Consider the following 19,755-nt stretch of genomic DNA (forward strand, 5'->3'; position numbering starts at 1 on the left):
GTCAGTGGACACACTTTCTAATTAGTGTTTCTAATTAGTGCCCTTTGTTCCAGTGAATGGAAATCTTAATGGTACAGCCACAGTGACATTCTAATCTAGACAATGTGCTTCCAATTGTGTGGCATCAAAAAGACAGTATCTGTACACACTTATCACCTCTGCATTGATTTATTAAAACCAAGGTCGACATTTCGGTTACAAGGACCTTTCTCATAGTGACATAGTGCTTAAATACAGCCCATAATTGCATGAATGTAATTGTAGTTGTAGCATTCCATTCACTGGAAAAGGGCACTAATTAGAAAGGGTGTGCCTGGGTGTCCACTGACTTTTGGTCACTAAAGTTGCTTCTCGCATACAGTTGACTATAACAAAGCGTATAATACACTGCATGGAAAAGCAATTTTACAATATTATTGTACAATTGGTAGACTAAGAACACTGGTGATATCTTGTGGCCATTTATGATAAAGCACCTGGTAGCACAGCCCCTATAGTCTGACCGCCTACTGTAACACCCTACATGGCATCATAAAATGTGTACTGTAGAACCCTACAGTGCTGCACCCTCATTGTATGGTACTTAAAGAACAATTGCAGTACGGTCAGGCTCAAGCAGTTTTTGCACATAATATGAATTAGAATATTCATGTTGTGCACAGCAGTTGCACCTGTACATACTGTAGTCCGGCAGCCAAGATGCTTCTTTTGTTTAAAGTGGGAAATTTGGTATATCGTTTTTTTGTTTTGTTTTTATATATACATACTTGCTGACCGGCTGTCGGTATTGAGCAATTTGTTTTATAGGGGTTTATATGTGACCATACCATTAACATGCTATAGGCATGATTTTCTTTTCTTTTCTTTCTTTTTTTTGGGGGGGTGGGGCTTTTTTGCCTTTATTGATAGATGTAGTTGGTAGACAGGAAACAGGGAGAGAGATGGGGGGAAGACACGCGGCCAGCAACTCCACATCTGACCATATATGTATGGATATATGTCAGAACCTGTTCTGACATTCCATACTGTATGTTGATTCTTCCATCCTTCCTCTTCGATGTCTCCCTTTTGACTGATACCTGTCCATTCAAACTCTAGACGGGCCTGCCCCAAAGTCATTAGTGCAGCCACGCTCGGCAGCCGGCGAGTTCTCAACAGGCCCGAAAATTAACTCATCAAACCCTATACACTCAAGAGAATGTCCCCGCTACCACCCTTAGATCTCCATATATGGCGCTGACCTGTTCTGACATTCCATATGTTGATCTGACCTCATCAAACACTGAAAATATGCTCCTTATATGGCCACTGGCCAGTACAGAATTCATTCCATGTTGATCTGACCCCCCCCCCATGCCAAAGCGCCAGCGCTCGCCCAGCAGTCTGCCATCAACGAGGCGGATGCGATGCGAGGCGGATGTGATGCGAGGCGGATGCGTGCATGCAAGGCGGAAGGGCGAGGTCGCTTCTCGCCCTTAGGCGAGAGGAGACAACTAAGTTGAATGTGTCAGAATGAGCTGATTTACAAATGTCGTTTATATTATAGGTCTACACATGATATGGTTATACCCTATACTGCTGTCTAATGAAAATTAATAGTTTGGCATAAGCCTATACATAAGCACAGAACGCAGTGGCAGGAAACAGACTGGCATCAAGACAGCAACAGTGGCATGATCTTTGTCCATGATCTTTGTCCAAGGCGAACTTGGATAAAGTGATGTGTCACAAAACTGTGTGTCGTACTCATGATTTAATTCAAGTACAGAATGGCTGGTAATCCATAGGATAGTGCACCAGGTGCAGGACACACTCATGGCCAATTAAGCATGCACGACTGCCAGAAGTGATGTCACTGACGGGGTCAGCCAGGGGTCATTCCAGAGTTAATGCCCTATGGATGCCCTTATAACCTCTTTGGCCATCACATTCATGGACACATTTTGTTTATGAACCCAGAGCAAAGCTTCTTAAATTATTTAAGTTTTTGACAAACAAAAACATGCTTTGAATGCCCCCTAAATAATTGGATACTTTGTGATGAATATAAATCTTCATCTTCAACAAAGTAGAACTACAATTCTCACTGAGTGGTCACTGCTCACTGAAGTCAAAAACCTGGAGCCAGAGGGAGATGCTCATGTTGTCTGTGGTTATTTGACGCCCTCTAGTGGAAAATATAGCTTACGCACTTTGAACGCTGACATCATCATCATCATCATCAAACAAGTGTTTAAATCTTGACCTTTTTGGTGAAATGTGTTGAGTTGAACTACTCTCTTTACTGACAGGCTAGGTTTCCAGATTACAACATAGACAAGTCGCACTTACTCTGTTAGTGCCTTTTATACGCTTGGTTACCTGGTAAGTCTATAGGCCTACTGTCTATAATATTTTATACGAGATCTACAACCATGTACAATATTGTGTGGTAAGTGCCCTAATAGTGGTGAGGGCAGAGTACTATATAGACCCTTGAAATACTTCTGAATAACTGTTTGTTTATCTGTGGAAAGTCTGTCGTGGACGACGTCATGGACATGGTAAAGAATGCATAGTATGTAATGGTTGTTTGTAACAGTCTCTATTCTGTTGAAATGTCATACTTTGTCATTCACTCACTAGAAGACCAGTGGTTTTCAACCAGTGGTCCTTGAGGAGGTTCCAGGTGGTCCCCAGCTAAATGAAGGAGAGTTGGTAGGCCTATTGGTAACACAATGGACCCTAATACATTAGATCTTTAACTCTTGAGAAATGAGTAAAATGAATTTGGTTTCATTTTACGCCCTCAAGAGTTAAATTATTGTTAAACATCTGGCATTACTTAATTTACAAGAGGTTTTAGAGAATGTAGAATAATAGTTATATCAATGTTTGCGGCCTGTTTATATCTCTCCTATGGCACCGCATCACTACAGCTTGAAATTGTGGACAATATGATGCTATCCAACAACAAAAACATATATTTTTGTCATCTTTTTGTCTTTTTTTAGTTTTCTTTGGTCTGAGATGCTAAATCTCATCAAATGGTGGTCCGTGGCTCAAATGCCGAATAAATAATGGGCCTTGATATGAAAAGGGTTGAAAACCAGTCCTGGCCTGGGCAAGACTTTGAGCTGCCTGGCGCCTATTTCTCTGCAGACAGCAGGTGGCGGTGTGTACCATCTGTTATTATACGCAGCTAGAAGAAGAGCCGAGCCTGGAGGAAAGGAAACCTAGGAGGAAACCGTCACCGTCAGTTCGAGCTAACATAGCCATAGCTCATGCTACCTTGGTGAAGCTGTGTGAAGTCATGGCAGTGAGCACCAAAATGCTTCTGCAGGCTGTCCGGCCGTGGCTGCTTCGTTACAGGGGTGTCGCCGTGGCCAACGCAAGACCTTACTATGCAGACAGTGTGGCCAAACTGGGCTCTCAGCCCGACACCCATTCCCCAGAGTACCAGGTGGGTTAACAAGTCTGACTGCAGCTAATGTTGATTTAGCTTACAAATGTACTCGCTCTGCATGCAGCTGAAGATTTCTCTATAGGATAAGTTTACGTTATGGTATGGAACGCTACAGTATCTTACCTGCCCCTCAAAGAGAATACTGTATGTTCTTTAATAATGACTTGTGTACCAACCACTGGCAACCAGGCTCTGTTCAACACAGAACCCAGCGAGCTTTCTATTGGAGGTCAAAACCTTGAGCTGCCTTGCTCTCTACAGTACAGTAGTCATATCAGACATATCATTATGTGTATGGCCAAGGTCTAAATAGCATCACTCACATCAGCCTCATATGCGCGCGTGTAACCAATGTTTGTGTAGCAAGCAATAGCAATTTTGGCAAATGATGGCAATATAGTATATAGTTCTGTAATTGCAGTTATTGTAATTTGTATAAAATTACTCCAAACCAGGGAGTTTAACTGTAAGGTTCCACAGCTTCCACTGCTCTGAACTGTATGCAGTTGTTTTGTTTATGACAGTTTTCGTTAGGGCGGCATGGCTTTTACATTTAAAGAGATACACTAAATGAAAGAGCTACTGCCTACTGTAGTTACAAAGAAAGGAAAACAAAGTCCAGCAGTCGTGTTGTCTACTGTCTAGCACTCTAGCTCTTCACTGACGCTGTAATTCCCAGTAATGTCGCTTGATGGCGCTACAGAGTATTGTTTCTCTTGAGTTGTCTGCATTGGGGAGAGCCTTGCCACATCTTTTTTTTTAGCAAATTCCCAATGCAGTTAATTAGATCCCACAGATGTTGAAGTTAATCTATACAGAAGTAGACTAGCCAAACATTGATTTGAAAGTTCACTCAGTTACACTTTCAACAAAATACTAAAACTTTAGGTAGGTTTGTTAATAGTTTATAATACCAAATAAATGACTTAAAAAAGGTAATTATAGTAATCATCACCACCATCATAGTGTAGGCTTCTCTCTAGGGCCAGACCAATAACCGATATGCCAAATGAGGCCATATCTGTCGACTGTTGGGCACTACTTCTCTCATTTTGATACAGCATGGCAAAAAACAGTCTACTAATAGTAACTACTAACTAGCATTGGAGTTACCATTCGTATAGCAGAACATCTGTCATTCTTTTAGATGCATACCCAAGTGGGAAGTGCATGTGTGCTCACCTTGTAGTAGTGGGTGGATTTGATTAGGTAAATGTTATGGGATTGGGAATACTGCTAAATATTGTCTCTACTTATAACCTCTACACAGTTTGTAGGCACAATGCTTCACAGCTACAGTTATGCATAATGCAACAATGAGGCTCGGTTGCCAACATGTTGGAACCCTCTCTAGATCATGTTGCATACTGGCCTCCAACTTGAGAGAGAGAGGGAGGCAGCTAGAGAACACCTCTACGCTGGGGACCTGGGTTTCTTCTATCATCTCTATCGGAATATTCTGCTTGCTATTTTTTGTATTAACAATTCAACACCATTGCATAAGCGCAAACCCTTCATTACAAACACAATTTATATGGTCTCCCTATTCTTCCAATTGAGAAATGTAGATCATGATGTGTTTGGGTAGGACCACTATTTTTTTTTGCCGGAAAAAACATCTTGCATGCAGCCATGCAATTCATATAATTCCCAAACACACTTTCTGGTATAGTTCAACAGTAAAAATGTTGATGCTTCTCATACTGGGGACCTGAGTTTTAAATGTTGGTGCTTCTCACACTGGGGACCTGGGTTTTAAATGTTGATGCTTCTCACACTGGGTACCTGAGTTTTAAATGTTGATGCTTCTCACACTGGGTACCTGAGTTTTAAATGTTGATGCTTCTCACACTGGGGACCTGGGTTTTAAATGTTGGTGCTTCTCACACTGGGTACCTGGGTTTTAAATGTTGATGCTTCTCACACTGGGGACCTGGGTTTTAAATGTTGATGCTTCTCACACTGGGTACCTGGGTTTTAAATGTTGATGCTTCTCACACTGGGGACCTGGGTTTTAAATGTTGATGCTTCTCACACTGGGGACCTGAGTTTTAAATGTTGATGCTTCTCACACTGGGGACCTGGGTTTTAAATGTTGATGCTTCTCACACTGGGTACCTGAGTTTTAAATGTTGATGCTTCTCACACTGGGTACCTGAGTTTTAAATGTTGGTGCTTCTCACACTGGGGACCTGGGTTTTAAATGTTGATGCTTCTCACACTGGGTACCTGAGTTTTAAATGTTGATGCTTCTCACACTGGGTACCTGAGTTTTAAATGTTGATGCTTCTCACACTGGGGACCTGGGTTTTAAATGTTGGTGCTTCTCACACTGGGTACCTGGGTTTTAAATGTTGATGCTTCTCACACTGGGGACCTGGGTTTTAAATGTTGGTGCTTCTCACACTGGGGACCTGGGTTTTAAATGTTGATGCTTCTCACACTGGGTACCTGAGTTTTAAATGTTGATGCTTCTCACACTGGGTACCTGAGTTTTAAATGTTGGTGCTTCTCACACTGGGGACCTGGGTTTTAAATGTTGATGCTTCTCACACTGGGTACCTGAGTTTTAAATGTTGATGCTTCTCACACTGGGTACCTGAGTTTTAAATGTTGATGCTTCTCACACTGGGGACCTGGGTTTTAAATGTTGGTGCTTCTCACACTGGGTACCTGAGTTTTAAATGTTGATGCTTCTCACACTGGGTACCTGAGTTTTAAATGTTGATGCTTCTCACACTGGGTACCTGAGTTTTAAATGTTGATGCTTCTCACACTGGGGACCTGGGTTTTAAATGTTGGTGCTTCTCACACTGGGTACCTGGGTTTTAAATGTTGATGCTTCTCACACTGGGGACCTGGGTTTTAAATGTTGGTGCTTCTCACACTGGGGACCTGGGTTTTAAATGTTGGTGCTTCTCACACTGGGGACCTGGGTTTTAAATGTTGGTGCTTCTCACACTGGGGACCTGGGTTTTAAATGTTGGTGCTTCTCACACTGGGGACCTGAGTTTTAAATGTTGATGCTTCTCACACTGGGGACCTGGGTTTTAAATGTTGGTGCTTCTCACACTGGGGACCTGGGTTTAATTCCTGTGTAGGACATGAAAGTTATGGACTGCAGCTTTAATGGAACGCCAAACGTTATTGTGTTGCTGTGACAGCAAACAGATTTTTTTTTAATACTTTATTTTTCCAGGAAAACTATGAGCGAATGCAAGTTCTGGTTGATGAACTGAAAAGCCGAACGGAGAAGGTTAAATTGGGTGAGTATATTGACAGACTGACATCATGGTGGGGGTACTGGGTAGCACATTGAAGAAGGTGTAAAATGTCTCTTGCATTTAGTATTTAGTACAGTAGGCAGTAACCTAATAGTTAGAGAACTGGAATAGCTAAAGTAAGTCTAAGTTTAACGGGACCTCCAAATCTCAAAAGCATCCGTTGAACACACTTAACACCCGCCCAGATATCCCATTGGAACTGCTTTGTGGTCCCTTCCTGTACTGTGCTGTTTGTATTAGGCTCTTGTGAAACAGGGTAATTATAATGAACTAACAAAATGGTGGCAACGAGAACCGACAAAACATTTGAGTTAATCTGCAAACAAGAATGTGTTAAAATGAAGAAAACCCCTGTCAGATAGCGCATGCTGTAATGTGTGAAAATGGCAATTTCTTTTATTTTTATTACTACAGGTGGCGGAGAAAAGGCCAGGAAACTTCATATCTCTCGTGGAAAGCTCTTGCCGAGAGAACGCGTTGACAGACTTCTGGATCCAGGGTACGGTTTTATAATCCACATCCTCAATTTATTATTATAAACAAATACTGTAGGATTTATTTTTTTCACAGGAGCAATCGTATAAATGTGGTGGCATACAGTCGTTTATAGTTTATTTATTTCACCATTGTTCTTGACAGTTTGAAAATGATTGATACAGTACTACATTTAAAGAGATTGACTAAATGGAAGAGCTATTGCCAAAAGAAAAACACCCGAGTCCAGTGGTTTCTAGTAGTGTAATTCCCAGTAAGTGTCACTTGATGGCAGAGCTTTAGTTCTCGTGATTGATGTCAGCTTTGGGAGAGACTCGCAATATCTAGACTTATAAGTTAATACTACTACTCTGAGCGATGCAAGTCGGGCACAATGCCTTCTCTTATTATATAAAAATCACACCGAGTGAAGTGAGGTTATCTTTGACATATGACGTAAATACTCCATTCATTGTTCATGTTTGTTTAAGACGAAAATGGCCGATTTGCTCGTCCACATATGACGTCATAGCTAGCGCCCCTCAAAAAATTATAAATGCTGAATATTGTGCTGGTATTGTGCAATATTGGCAAGGCAACTGGCTCACCATTACCATTTTCTTTCATAGATTTGATCCCGACACCCTTTCCAATGCTGAAATGTTCAAAATCTTTGGCTAAAAAGTAAACTTTTGTTCACATGGTATAAATTTTGTCATTATGCTGCAATTACATTTTTTTTCAGGACCCCTTTTTTGGAATTCTCCCAATTTGCAGCATATCAGTTGTATGGAAAAGAAGACGTTCCAGCAGGGGGTATAATTACTGGAATCGGGCGAGTTTCAGGGTGAGTATTATGGTAATTTCTTCTATTATTCCATCCACCCTCAAAGAAGTGAAAGTAATGACCTGACTTAGATAGCGATTTCCAGAATAATCTTGAAACTTTTTCAGTTTTATAAATTTGCATGCCACGTTCTTTATCAAACCCACTCTGAATATACTCGAAGGTCCTGCCCCGCCATGGGAGCCAGCCCGTACCAACCCGCTCTACAAGCTCACAACGCGTCGCCTGCGCTGCGACGCGTTGTGAGCTTGTAGATCTTCTATAATTCTGTGTGTGTGTGTGTGTGTGTGTGTGTGTGTGTGTGTGTGTGTGTGTGTGTGTGTGTGTGTGTGTGTGTGTGTGTGTGTGTGTGTGTGTGTGTGTGTGTGTGTGTGTGTGTGTGTGTGTGTGTGTGTGTGTGTGTGTGTGTGTGTGTGTGTGTGTGTGTGTGTGTGTGTGTGCGCGTGCGTGCGTGCACAGCACCATGCTCAATTAAGAAAGATTTGGTGCAGATGTGCTCATTGCGCTGATGACAGTCAGGTTCAGATCCTCAGAACGGAGAGGGCACTTTTCCAATGGTCAAAAAGGCACGGGCTAATCCAGCCAGCTCTACTGCTTGTTCAGCAGTGTCATGGAAAGGGGAACAAATGCGTAATTGTGTACTGTATGATAATGTAGATAGATTGGGTTCACTATCTCCTTGTATTTTGTTTTGTTTTCCCCCGGACATTCTTTTGAAGCAACATCATGTGCAACCAGTCTCTTCAGTTTTACATCACCATCTACATTTCTCTTACAGGGTAGAATGTGTCATTGTCGCAAATGATGCCACTGTTAAAGGGGGAACATACTATCCAGTTACAGTGAAGAAACACCTTCGTGCACAAGAAATAGCCCAACAAAACCACATGCCATGCATATACTTGGGTAAGTTACTCATATTCTTCCGAGGGATGAGGGAATGGATAAATCGTTAACACCCGACTGAAATGGTGCCATTCATAGATGCTTTGCTGTGTACCTTCAAAGTCCAGCCTAGGTTCTTAGCAGAGAGATCAAAAAGATCTTCTTAGAATGGATGAATGACTGAGCTTTTCATTACAGCCATCCTGTTCGACCTCACTGCCCAGCTCCTCTCCCCTCTGTTTAGATTTTGGAGGTAAAATGTCAAAGTATAACAGAAAAGAGATGATGAGTCATGAATGTTACATAAAAACAACTCCAGAAACCCAGGTAGACCATAGTGTTATTTCCTCCGGCAAATATGAAGTTGTTCCAAAATCTAAGGGCATCTGGGGGTTCCAGCATTTTGTTCTCTAGTATCAACCTTTGAACGATCACAAATGCCCTGCCCAAGGGTATCGGCACTTCAGCAGCACATAGCAGTTTGAAAAGCCAAAAATACAGGTTGGGACCAGGTGTACAGTAACTTGACAGGTTTTCAAAAATGTTCTTCCTGACTCCTTTAGTGGATTCCGGAGGGGCAAACTTACCCAGACAGGCAGATGTGTTTCCAGACAGAGAACATTTTGGAAGGATTTTCTACAACCAGGCAAAACTCTCATCAGAGGGGATAGCACAGGTAAAATAGAGAATCGGCTTCATGTCTTTTTGGCACACTAACAATGTTGGCGGCGAATGTGACCAGAATTAATGAACATACACAGTAAAATCCTCAGTGTTAATTATGAGAGAGTACAAATGTAACTAAAGGACTCGTAAGGGTCCATTTGGTTGGATTAAATGTAACCAAAACATTAAATGTAACCAAACCACAGAATAAATGAAAAGGATTCTTAAGGGTCCATTTGCTTACATTTATATATTCTGTGAGTTACAAATGTATATTGACAGTGACTGTTCTACTGGCTCCGCCATCTACTGTTCAACAGAACGTTTTTATTGTTTGAAGCTCATTGTTTGAACTTCTTTCTCTTTGTCTTCACTGCTTTAGATAGCGGTTGTGATGGGATCCTGTACTGCAGGAGGGGCGTACGTTCCAGCCATGGCAGATGAGAGCATCATCGTGAGAAAACAAGGAACCATTTTCCTCGGAGGACCGCCCTTGGTAGGATTCGTATAAATGGCAAGAGTGCTATGGTTGGTGTCTCCATTTGGTTGAGTATTATTTATCGTTTGTGACAGGTCAAAGCTGCAACTGGTGAGGAGGTGTCTGCCGAGGACCTGGGTGGTGCAGACCTTCACTGCAGGTACGCAATAATACTGTAGCCTTCATCCCATCGCATGTCAGTTTTACTTCTCTTCATTCACACAAACAGTCATTGGACTAAGAGTTGGACATCTTGAATGATATGAATCGAAAGTAAAGGTGTTCAGAAACTTGAATGTGCTATTCATACTGGAAGAAGACCAATGCTGCGTTCAAACTAACAGTGACAAAGTAACGTCCTTGAAGGTGCACAGACAATTCCGTTGCAATCAATCAACTTAACCAACCGACTTAAGTAAGGTCGTTCGGGTACACATTGTTGGATGGACAGACAACACTGCCATGATCATTAATGCCTGTCGCTCTAAGACTAAAACGAGTTCATACTGTACAGCTCCTGCTGTGAACAAAGTCAAGCATTATAATTTAATTTACTTATTGTAATACATTTATTCCTGTGTCATGTAGCTATATAATCAGAAATGGATGTGTTAATTTGCAGGAAGTCTGGTGTGACAGACCACTATGCTTTAGATGATAACCATGCCCTCCATTTGGCAAGAAAAGCAGTGCGAAACCTGAACTACAGGAAGAATATTGAGGCAAGTCTAACGATACCGCTAAAAGTGTTTTATTTGCATGCTATTGCACTTGTAGTTATTCACAGTAACACTGACAACTTAATGTTGACACATGCAAGGTCACTGCTCCAGTCATATTGCTCAAAACAAATAAAATGGCTGATAGCGGCTCCATCTGACTTGACTACTGAAAAAATGTCATTGAACAGGATAGACAGTGGATATTGGAAAACAATAATACATTGTGTGATATTATACCATCCATTATTCTTATTGTAGCAGGAAGCAGATCATTATTCATATGCTATGATTAATGAATGGTGAAACTGTACTGATTGACTTACTGAGTTTCACTTAATTACAGTAATTTGGCAAATGGCACCAGCATTGGCAGAGTGGTTTGAGCTACTGAACATGCCTGGGAAATGTCCTTCAGTTCCCCAATCCAACTTTTCTTGAATTGGCATTTGGGCTGTATACTGTATTTCAGGTTACCACAGAACCTACAGAACCTCCTCTCTATCCAGCAGATGAGCTCTATGGCATAGTTGGAGATAACCTGAAACGTAACGTCGATTGCAGAGAGGTACTGTATTGACCAAGGTTTTTTAATTTATTTTGTTTTTGCAAGACAGAACATTTTGTCAAGAGAGAAAAGTCGGTGTGCACAAAACATACAAAACGTTTTGTTTTACTTGTCATGCGTTTAATTTCGTTTTTTGGTGATTTGTTGGCAGGTCATTGCCAGAATTGTGGACGGTAGCAAATTTGACGAGTTCAAGGCTTTTTACGGCGATACACTGGTCACAGGTGTGTGGAATAATGCTTTACTTGTTGTAGAACATGGTTTGTCTGTATATAAGCATTCTTTGTGTATGTCTGTCCAGTCAAAAACAGTAATGTAATATCAATATGTGAAGATTTGACAGGGGAGTCCATTCTGTTATTTGAGTCTATATCTTATGACTTCTACATCTACAATGCATTACTAGGGCACTATTTGCCACTTGAATCCTCCAGCTGAGGTCCCCCGGGGACCTATCCTTGGCCTCCTTTTTTCCCTTCTAGACCAAATCTCTTCACTGAAAACAGCAGATCTACAAGCTCACAGCCACAACGCATCACAACAGCTTAAGTTGTAGATGTGTTATTGTCGCTGAATGTTCACCTACTGTTATCGAATGTTTTATGAATCGAAAAGCTACGTAGAGTGTTACATGTGGTTAAAACCTTTTGGACATATACTGTACGTGTGTTTCTGTGTTCAGGTTTTTCAAGAATATTCGGTTACCCTGTCGGTATCATTGGCAACAACGGAGTGTTGTTTTCCGAGTCTGCAAAAAAGGTAAAGCATCAAAGTACCCTTTGGATCTGCAGGCAGCGGAAACAGTCCTTTGTAGAATAGTATATGCCCCTGCTATTGTTTTTGAACATTTTTATTTTCTCAGATGTACTTGGTATACTGTGGAGAGCTGGGTGGAGGATAGAGAACTGATGTCTAGAGACATTGTGCTTTCATAGAAAACCTCAAAGACTGCAGGACCCTGTGACCAATGTTCCTAAAGTAAAACTAAACTATAAAGGTCAAACTAGGTGTGAAAGAGAAATAAAATTAATTAATTGAATGATTGATTGATCAATTGAAGTATTTATTAACAGTATGCAGAATGGGTACATTTCAAACGAAAGCACAACTCAATGCAAAAACTTTTACTGTGGACGACACCATGATTAAGCATTACACTTATTTACTACAGGGTCCACCATTTTCAATTCATCAGAACATTTTGAGACGTACAAATATACACTTCTATATAAAAAAACAGAATCGTCATATAAGGAGGTAAAAATGGAAAACGTATACAGTTAGGGGTAAAGGGGGTGGGTGGAGACTCAGACTTTACCGGGGCCAGTTTCGAATTGCAGCCGTCCGTAGGTGTCCTTTTGAGAGCGGTTTTGACGGAGTCAAGGGATTCACATGTCTTAATGGATGTTGGTTGGGCGTTCCACATTTTGGTGGCATAGGAGCAAAATGAATGTAGTCCCTTGTTTGTGCCGAATCTGGGTTGCACATGGTTTGTTGAACTTACTCTGGTGTTGTGGGTGTGGACTTCGTTGACATTAAGGAAGTATTTAGACAGGTACATGGGTATCTACGTGGTGTAGCGAATCTCGTGGACCAGACCCATTGCAAGATGCTGTACTCTGTCGTCAACCCTAAGCCATTCCAGCCTGTCAAAATGGGCAGGGGTGAGGTGGGTTCGGCGAGTGAGGCCTAGTAGTAGCCTGACCAGTTTGTTTTGGCAAGTAGGCCTTGTTTTTAGGGCCTTTGAGGTGCTGTGGTACCAAGAGTTGCATGCATAGTCGAAGAAACCTTTTACAAGGGCTCCTGTTAGGGTCTTCAATGTGTTTTTGTTGACTAGTGAGGAGATTCTGTATAGGAATCTTGTTCTTTGGTTGACTTATTTGATTACATTGGTGGCCATTTTATCACTGGAAAGATTTGCCTCGAAACCTAGGTAGGTAATTTCATCTTTTCGTGTGATTACAAAATAAACTACAAAAAGTAACAAATGTACACAGAAAGTGATATTATATCAATTTGGTCAAATTTGGCAGCACAACCACCAAACCTGGAACTAATATTGAAACCAACTTCGAGGACTTAGAACATAGAGTTATAAAGGATAGAGGGCAGACTGCCCTGTCCCCTGCTATTCATTTTGATGGAAGTTGCTCTGGCGTTTTGAAGCACCCGGAAGAAAGCTCTACTTCTGCATTTTTTCCCCGATTTGGACACCAAAATTTGGTGTCCAAATCGTCGTCCCCCGCGCACAATCAGAAGCACTAAAAGTGATATACCTGCCAGACGAGTATGGTACGCTACAAAGGCTGAAAGACATGCATTTCCATTCCAATGATTGAGGTGATTGATTGCTCTATGTGCAATCAGATGCCCAATAATAGTTCTCAGGTCTGGTGTTTGTCCTCTTTCTTTTCTCAGTGTATGGATTTTGGCCAGGCAGAAATGGATTTGGACAGGCCTGTCCTCGCCTTATTGTAGATACGCCACTGATTGAAGAAGCTGCTGTCTTTTGACTGGCTAGTTTGTGTTATTTTGTTTTTCATTCATGAAGGCATATTCCAGTCATCGGGCCTTCAAGTGGCCCATCACTGGACTATAAGGATTTTTATTTTCAATTTTGGAGACTTATTTACTGTAAGCCTTTGCCCAGAAATGCTCAATATTATAATATGATGCCAGGTTAGTTCAATGCTGTTAAATGGCCACTGACATTACCCTTCAGGCTTCAGGTACTTAAGACACTGAAGTGCAAATACTCAAACAATGCCTAGCATTTTATGCAAACTGGAATCTAACTTGACTTCCAAAAAGATAACGGATAACTTTTATCTAGTGCAAAATAACAACGTTGATGTATCAAGCGGCGACACATGTTTACACCTATTGCTTATATTTGGCAAAGTGATGCATTCAATCCTATTAACTATAGGGGGCCTTTCCAGGTAGCTGTCAGAATAATGAATACACCTGAGTAATTGAGTGCTACAAAGTATATCGAAAGTAGATCTATGCACAGACAATTGTGCTTGTTTCTTAAGGACTTATGGGTTGGGTGCATTTTCTTGGCATGGTTTAAGACCACTCATCCCTTTAAGAGGGCCCTTTAAGTTAAATACTGTACCAATCAATACAAAGCCATTGTGAGTAATCACCTTGTTCTATATACTGAGGAGAGTGTTTCTTTTGGAGGATAAACAGCCCCACATTCACTTAGCACACATGGTCAATAAATTGTTTGTTAAACATGACAAAGATGTTACTTATATTGTGACTGTTTTACGCTCAACTCAGTCTATATACAGTATGTAGCCTATATATACAATATATTCCCAAATAAGGAATCTCTCAGGGATGAGACAAGACAATCAGGTGATTACTAAATTTACGCAGTTAAAGGACGACTTTACCCATTTTCAACTTATCTTCATATAAATGGTCTTCAATGGAGTCGAAGACACAGGAGCTATTCTGAGAACGACCTAGAGACATAGAGGGCTTGTCTGAGGACGACCTAGAGAGATGGAAATAAGCCCCCGGGCTTTATTGTTTTTTCATCCTGGTGCATTGACTGTAAAGTACTTTTGTGCTCATTTTTATGTCGTCAAATAAAATCCATCAATCGCTAATGCCCATTATAATGTGGCACATATTTTGTCTACTCACTCTGTGTCAGAGAAGGGTTGTGGACAGTTCGGAAATAATGAGCATTAGACAGTGAGGACCAATTATAAGATGAGTTGAAAATAAATGAAGTCGTTATGTGGACGTGTGACTCACCTTTATCCACTCTAGGAACCCATCTGCCAAAAAGGAAAAACGGTGCCTAAATATTCAGGCGTCTATAAAATATTCAGCTTCTCGTGTTTTTAGAGAAAATGACCCAAGTCCATTACGTCTCTATATTTTAAGTTGGAGATTGTATTAAGTGAAGTTATAATTGTTTTTGCAGGGGACACATTTCATTGAGTTGTGTTGTCAACGAAACATTCCACTGATCTTTCTCCAAAATATAACCGGTAAGTTGGGCCGGGGAACATTGGAATCCATACTGCTTGTTACACAGAAATGTAATACTAATATTGTAAAGTAATATAACTAGAGTTTTTGTCAATTGTCTCATTATCACTTTTGCACTAACTCGCGGCGGCCTCCCACTCTGTATAATGGCGAGATTCAGGCAACATCAAGGATATTATTCATAATTCAAGAAGTTACAGAAGGGTGAAAACACCATATCAATATTTAAGCATTTTCGAGTTGAAGCCCCCACACAAATCTTGTAATTCATATGTGGTTTTTTCTTAATGAATGCAAAAAGACAACCCCCTTCAGAACTCAATTTACATGATATTAATATTCTTAATGTCATTATATTTGCAGAGCAAAATAATATGATTTGCAATTCTCCAGCTTCCTAGTTTTTCCATTTTTAACTACTTTTTTTTGCTTCACATAGAAAGTTTGTCATAAAATGAAACGTGTGCCTATCTGCCAGCATGGAATGTGTGCACTGTAGGTCTCTAAAATAGCCTGTGGTATATATATATATATATTTATATCGTGTGCCATGGTCACACTGAAAATAACAGATCTACAAGCTCACATTGCGCAGTGGCACGCTGTGAGCTTGAAGATTTTCAGTGTGCAACACCTCCTCACAACTAAGTATAAATCACCCTTTAGGATTCATGGTGGGCCGAGAGTATGAAGCTGGAGGAATTGCTAAGGATGGAGCCAAGATGGTTACTGCCGTCGCCTGTGCCAATGTACCTAAGATTACTGTGATCGTTGGAGGGTCATACGGCGCGGGAAACTACGGCATGTGTGGCAGAGCCTACAGGTGCCAAAATGCAATTGTACAAAATGCACATAATCCTTACCGATCTTTTTTTATTGTCCAGTTTGTCCACTAGTAACGAGTACCGGCATGGTACAAAATACAAAATATTGACATGCACACTAGAATGCGTCCCCAATCCCCATAGCAGAAGCATAGCGTCTGTTGGGAAGTCGGTCAATGGAGCTCTTGCCCAGGCTAGGCAGGCTGCTGAAAGACGGAGATGAGAGGAAAAAAATCTGCTCCTCCGATAATAATGGATACATTGGCTGCCCTTTTACCAAGCTACAAAAGCTGCCGACACAAATCGTGCAAATCAATGGTCCATGTGTGACCTGTTAAGTACTGTAGGCTAGTCTGGAGGCACATAGGCTACTGTGTGTTGACGCACAGACATCGGAACCAGTCGATTATCAACACCGTATTTATGGTGCTAGTAACAACACACCCAGCCTTTATTAGTAGTAGGCTGGTAGACTTGATTGATTTGTATTCACGCCGCATGTAGAATGGGTACATACACAAACGAAAACACAAGAGTATGTTGTTACTGTTGTTTTATGGTCTTTTGAATTAATTTGTCACAAGTTGACTCTCATACATTATAGCTGTGCACATGTAGGCGCACGCGTTTTCGCGTGTGCACGTGACGTCATTAAAATGCAGTGGTACCGTTGGGGGAAAAAAATCACCATTACACCACTGCTAGTAACATCATTGTAGTTGTCCCGTTGTAAATGCTTGTTGTTCAGCTTCTCCTGTCTCGCCCTCAGCCCTAGATTCCTGTATATGTGGCCAAATTCAAGAATCTCTGTGATGGGAGGTGAACAGGCAGCCACTGTCCTCGCCACCATCACTAAGGATCAGAGGGCACGCGAGGGAAAAGAGGTGACCATTTAATAGTCCTTGTTTAGCATAGTGCATTTCACGAGTATTCCAGTTAACATAAACCCTATGAACTTACTTTGTTGACTGGGGTCCCCGAGAAGGAGCTAGCTTGTACCTGTTAGTTCAAGAGCACAAGAGGTCTCATCCCTGCAAGATTGCAATACAGCCCTTCATTTGTCATTTCACAGCATGTGACTGACTGTGAGCCAAACTCATCAACATAATACTGTTTGGCAACCTTGGCAATGTTCTTCTTTATCAATTTGTTCACAGTTCACAGCAGAACAAGAGGCTGCCATGAAAGCTCCAATAGTGCAACGCTTTGAGGAGGAAGGCAGCCCGTACTACTCGAGTGCAAGGTACCTTTGGTCATCACATCCAGTTATGACTACTCGAAAATAATGAATTGTATTTTAGACCACTGAACATATATAAAATATGGTGGCATGAAACTGCCATGCAATTTGTCATAAGGCTGTCACAATTATGTAATTTTACTTGATGATTAAAATTACATTTCTGTTTGGCTTTTAGGCTCTGTAAACAAAGGGTGCACAGGGCAGATATGACAAATAACTAATTACTTCATACTTATAAACATTAATATGCCGATCTACAAGCTCAAAACTCATTATTTTTGAGCGGTGCCTCCACTCCCTTACGGAGCTGTGTGTCCGTATGTCTGTCCCTGTGTCTGTATGCATGTCCAAGCACGGAAAGCTGCACCACCTAAAGTGGCCAGTAGAGTACAGCACAGGGTAAAGTGGCACAGAGTACACTACAGTAGAGAGCACAGTGCACTACAATACAGTATACAGACCACAGTACAGTAACTATAACAATAAATGTATAGTTGCACCGCTCACTTCACACAGGTGTGATTTTATTTTATTTTTGATAATTATGAACAATTTAACTTTTTTCTTTTTTTGGGGGGGGGGGGGGGGGAATGATTGACGATTATGCAATAGATAATTGTGATTATCTCAAATAGTTGCGATTAGGTGATTATGTAATACATTGTGACAGGCCTACTTACACACTGATTGGCATTTAATAAGGTAATCTCTACTCGTTTACAGACTTTGGGATGATGGCATCATTGATCCTGCTGATACACGGCTGGTTTTGGGACTGAGCCTCAGCGCCGCTCTAAATGCACCAACCAAGAGGACGCGCTTCGGAGTGTTCAGGATGTAACGCTCCAGTTGGCTCATAAAAGGCCAGAGGCGTTTTTCCGTTTCAACACTTTTGTTTTGTTGACCTAATGTAGTCCTAGCGGGGTGAGATTGTGAGAAGTACCAACCAGCAGTCTAGACTAGTAAACACTGTTTGAAGATGAAACAAGAAATGGCACAGGCGGTGGAGTTGTATATGTTCAGATATATAGTGTCTAATGGGACATTTGAACGTTTATCTTGTGCCTTATGTGTTTTCATTGTAAATGCAATACTTTACACACCTTTCTAACCCTTTGCTTTGTGAATCATGCAATACTTTACACCTTTCTAACCCTTTGCTTTGTGAACCATGTTACTTTTTACTAATGCTATGTACTGTTAGTGGTTAACAATATGAAAATGTGGGTAATTAGAAACTTTAGAAAATGTGATTTATTTTGAACCAGACTATTATTGTTAACTATGAGCATATCTTATACAGGAAATGTTTTACTGATACGGGGGGGGGGGGATTAGCTATCATTTGGCTATATTTCAGTAAGATAATTGAAACATTTCAGTTTATTTACATAATTAAACAACAGAAATGATACTGTAGGCAGACTTCTGAAGTTATCTGTGTTCAGTGCATTTAAATAATCCCTTTACACACACTATATTGGTAGGCTACTACTTTTCATTTGGCTTTCATGTGGCAGCCAAGTCTATGGACTTTTTATGTTTTTCCTCAGTGACCCAAGTGGCCATTCATGCAACATGGGATTCAAGCTGTGATTGATGCACTACCAACCAGTCAGTCAACATTTTATTTAACCAGGCAGGCAAGATTTCTTAACAAATTCAAACTGCGGCCTGGCAAAAGTCAAGGTCTTTTGAGAGAGTTGCACCTATTCTCATAGTTCACCCCTGATACAGGCACCCTGACCAACCTGTAGGATGGCACCTTGCATCTTATTTTGTCCTTAAAGTATCTGCTAAAATGCTTAAATCATTATTTTGTCAGAGCGACTTACAAATGCAAGATCAGAATAAATGGCATAAACAATACATTCCAGGGTAAATGCATGTATCCTGAGTGACCATAGTCACATATACAGTATAGAGCAAAGAGAAACGATACCTACTACAAAGTCACTAGGATACCAGGTACACTTCAAACCCAACATCCGTCTAAACAGCATAAATAACATTCTTAACATTTCTAAATAACTATGTGAACTTAACCCACGCATCTGATTGGCCCATTTTGTTCCACTTCTTTCAACTGCCCTGAGATGTGTTTTCTCAGCTCTGGGGGTTTCAGATAACCAAGGAGCAGGAGAGGGAAGCGATGAAGATATCACCCAGTAGAATGAGAGTGGTGCCATCTTTTGGGAAGGAGCTGATGATGATAAGAGTAACCATGCTCTCCCAGGAAGTCCCCAGGTGGACCTGGGGGGTATAATTGAGATGGTGATGACATGAAATAAAAATGTGGAAGGTG

At 41.1% G+C, this 19,755-nt stretch overlaps 1 protein-coding gene across 1 annotated transcript; it reads left to right on the forward strand.

Moving 5' to 3' along the window:
* The first annotated feature begins 3,216 nt into the window (after positions 1–3,216).
* Positions 3,217–18,553, forward strand: mccc2 (methylcrotonyl-CoA carboxylase subunit 2). Its single transcript, XM_080765493.1, has 17 exons — positions 3,217–3,442; positions 6,645–6,711; positions 7,144–7,228; positions 7,949–8,050; positions 8,829–8,956; positions 9,499–9,611; positions 9,984–10,097; positions 10,175–10,239; positions 10,702–10,801; positions 11,271–11,366; positions 11,518–11,590; positions 12,049–12,125; positions 15,316–15,382; positions 16,050–16,206; positions 16,977–17,091; positions 17,365–17,450; positions 18,174–18,553. Exons 1-17 carry the CDS (start codon positions 3,293–3,295, stop codon positions 18,289–18,291), a joined length of 1,713 nt encoding a protein of 570 aa, XP_080621619.1. The 5' UTR covers positions 3,217–3,292; the 3' UTR covers positions 18,292–18,553.
* Positions 18,554–19,755: the final 1,202 nt, after the last annotated feature.

Source organism: Protomyctophum bolini (genome assembly GCF_963924005.1).
Source record: "Protomyctophum bolini genome assembly, chromosome: 6".
Taxonomy (NCBI): domain Eukaryota; kingdom Metazoa; phylum Chordata; class Actinopteri; order Myctophiformes; family Myctophidae; genus Protomyctophum; species Protomyctophum bolini.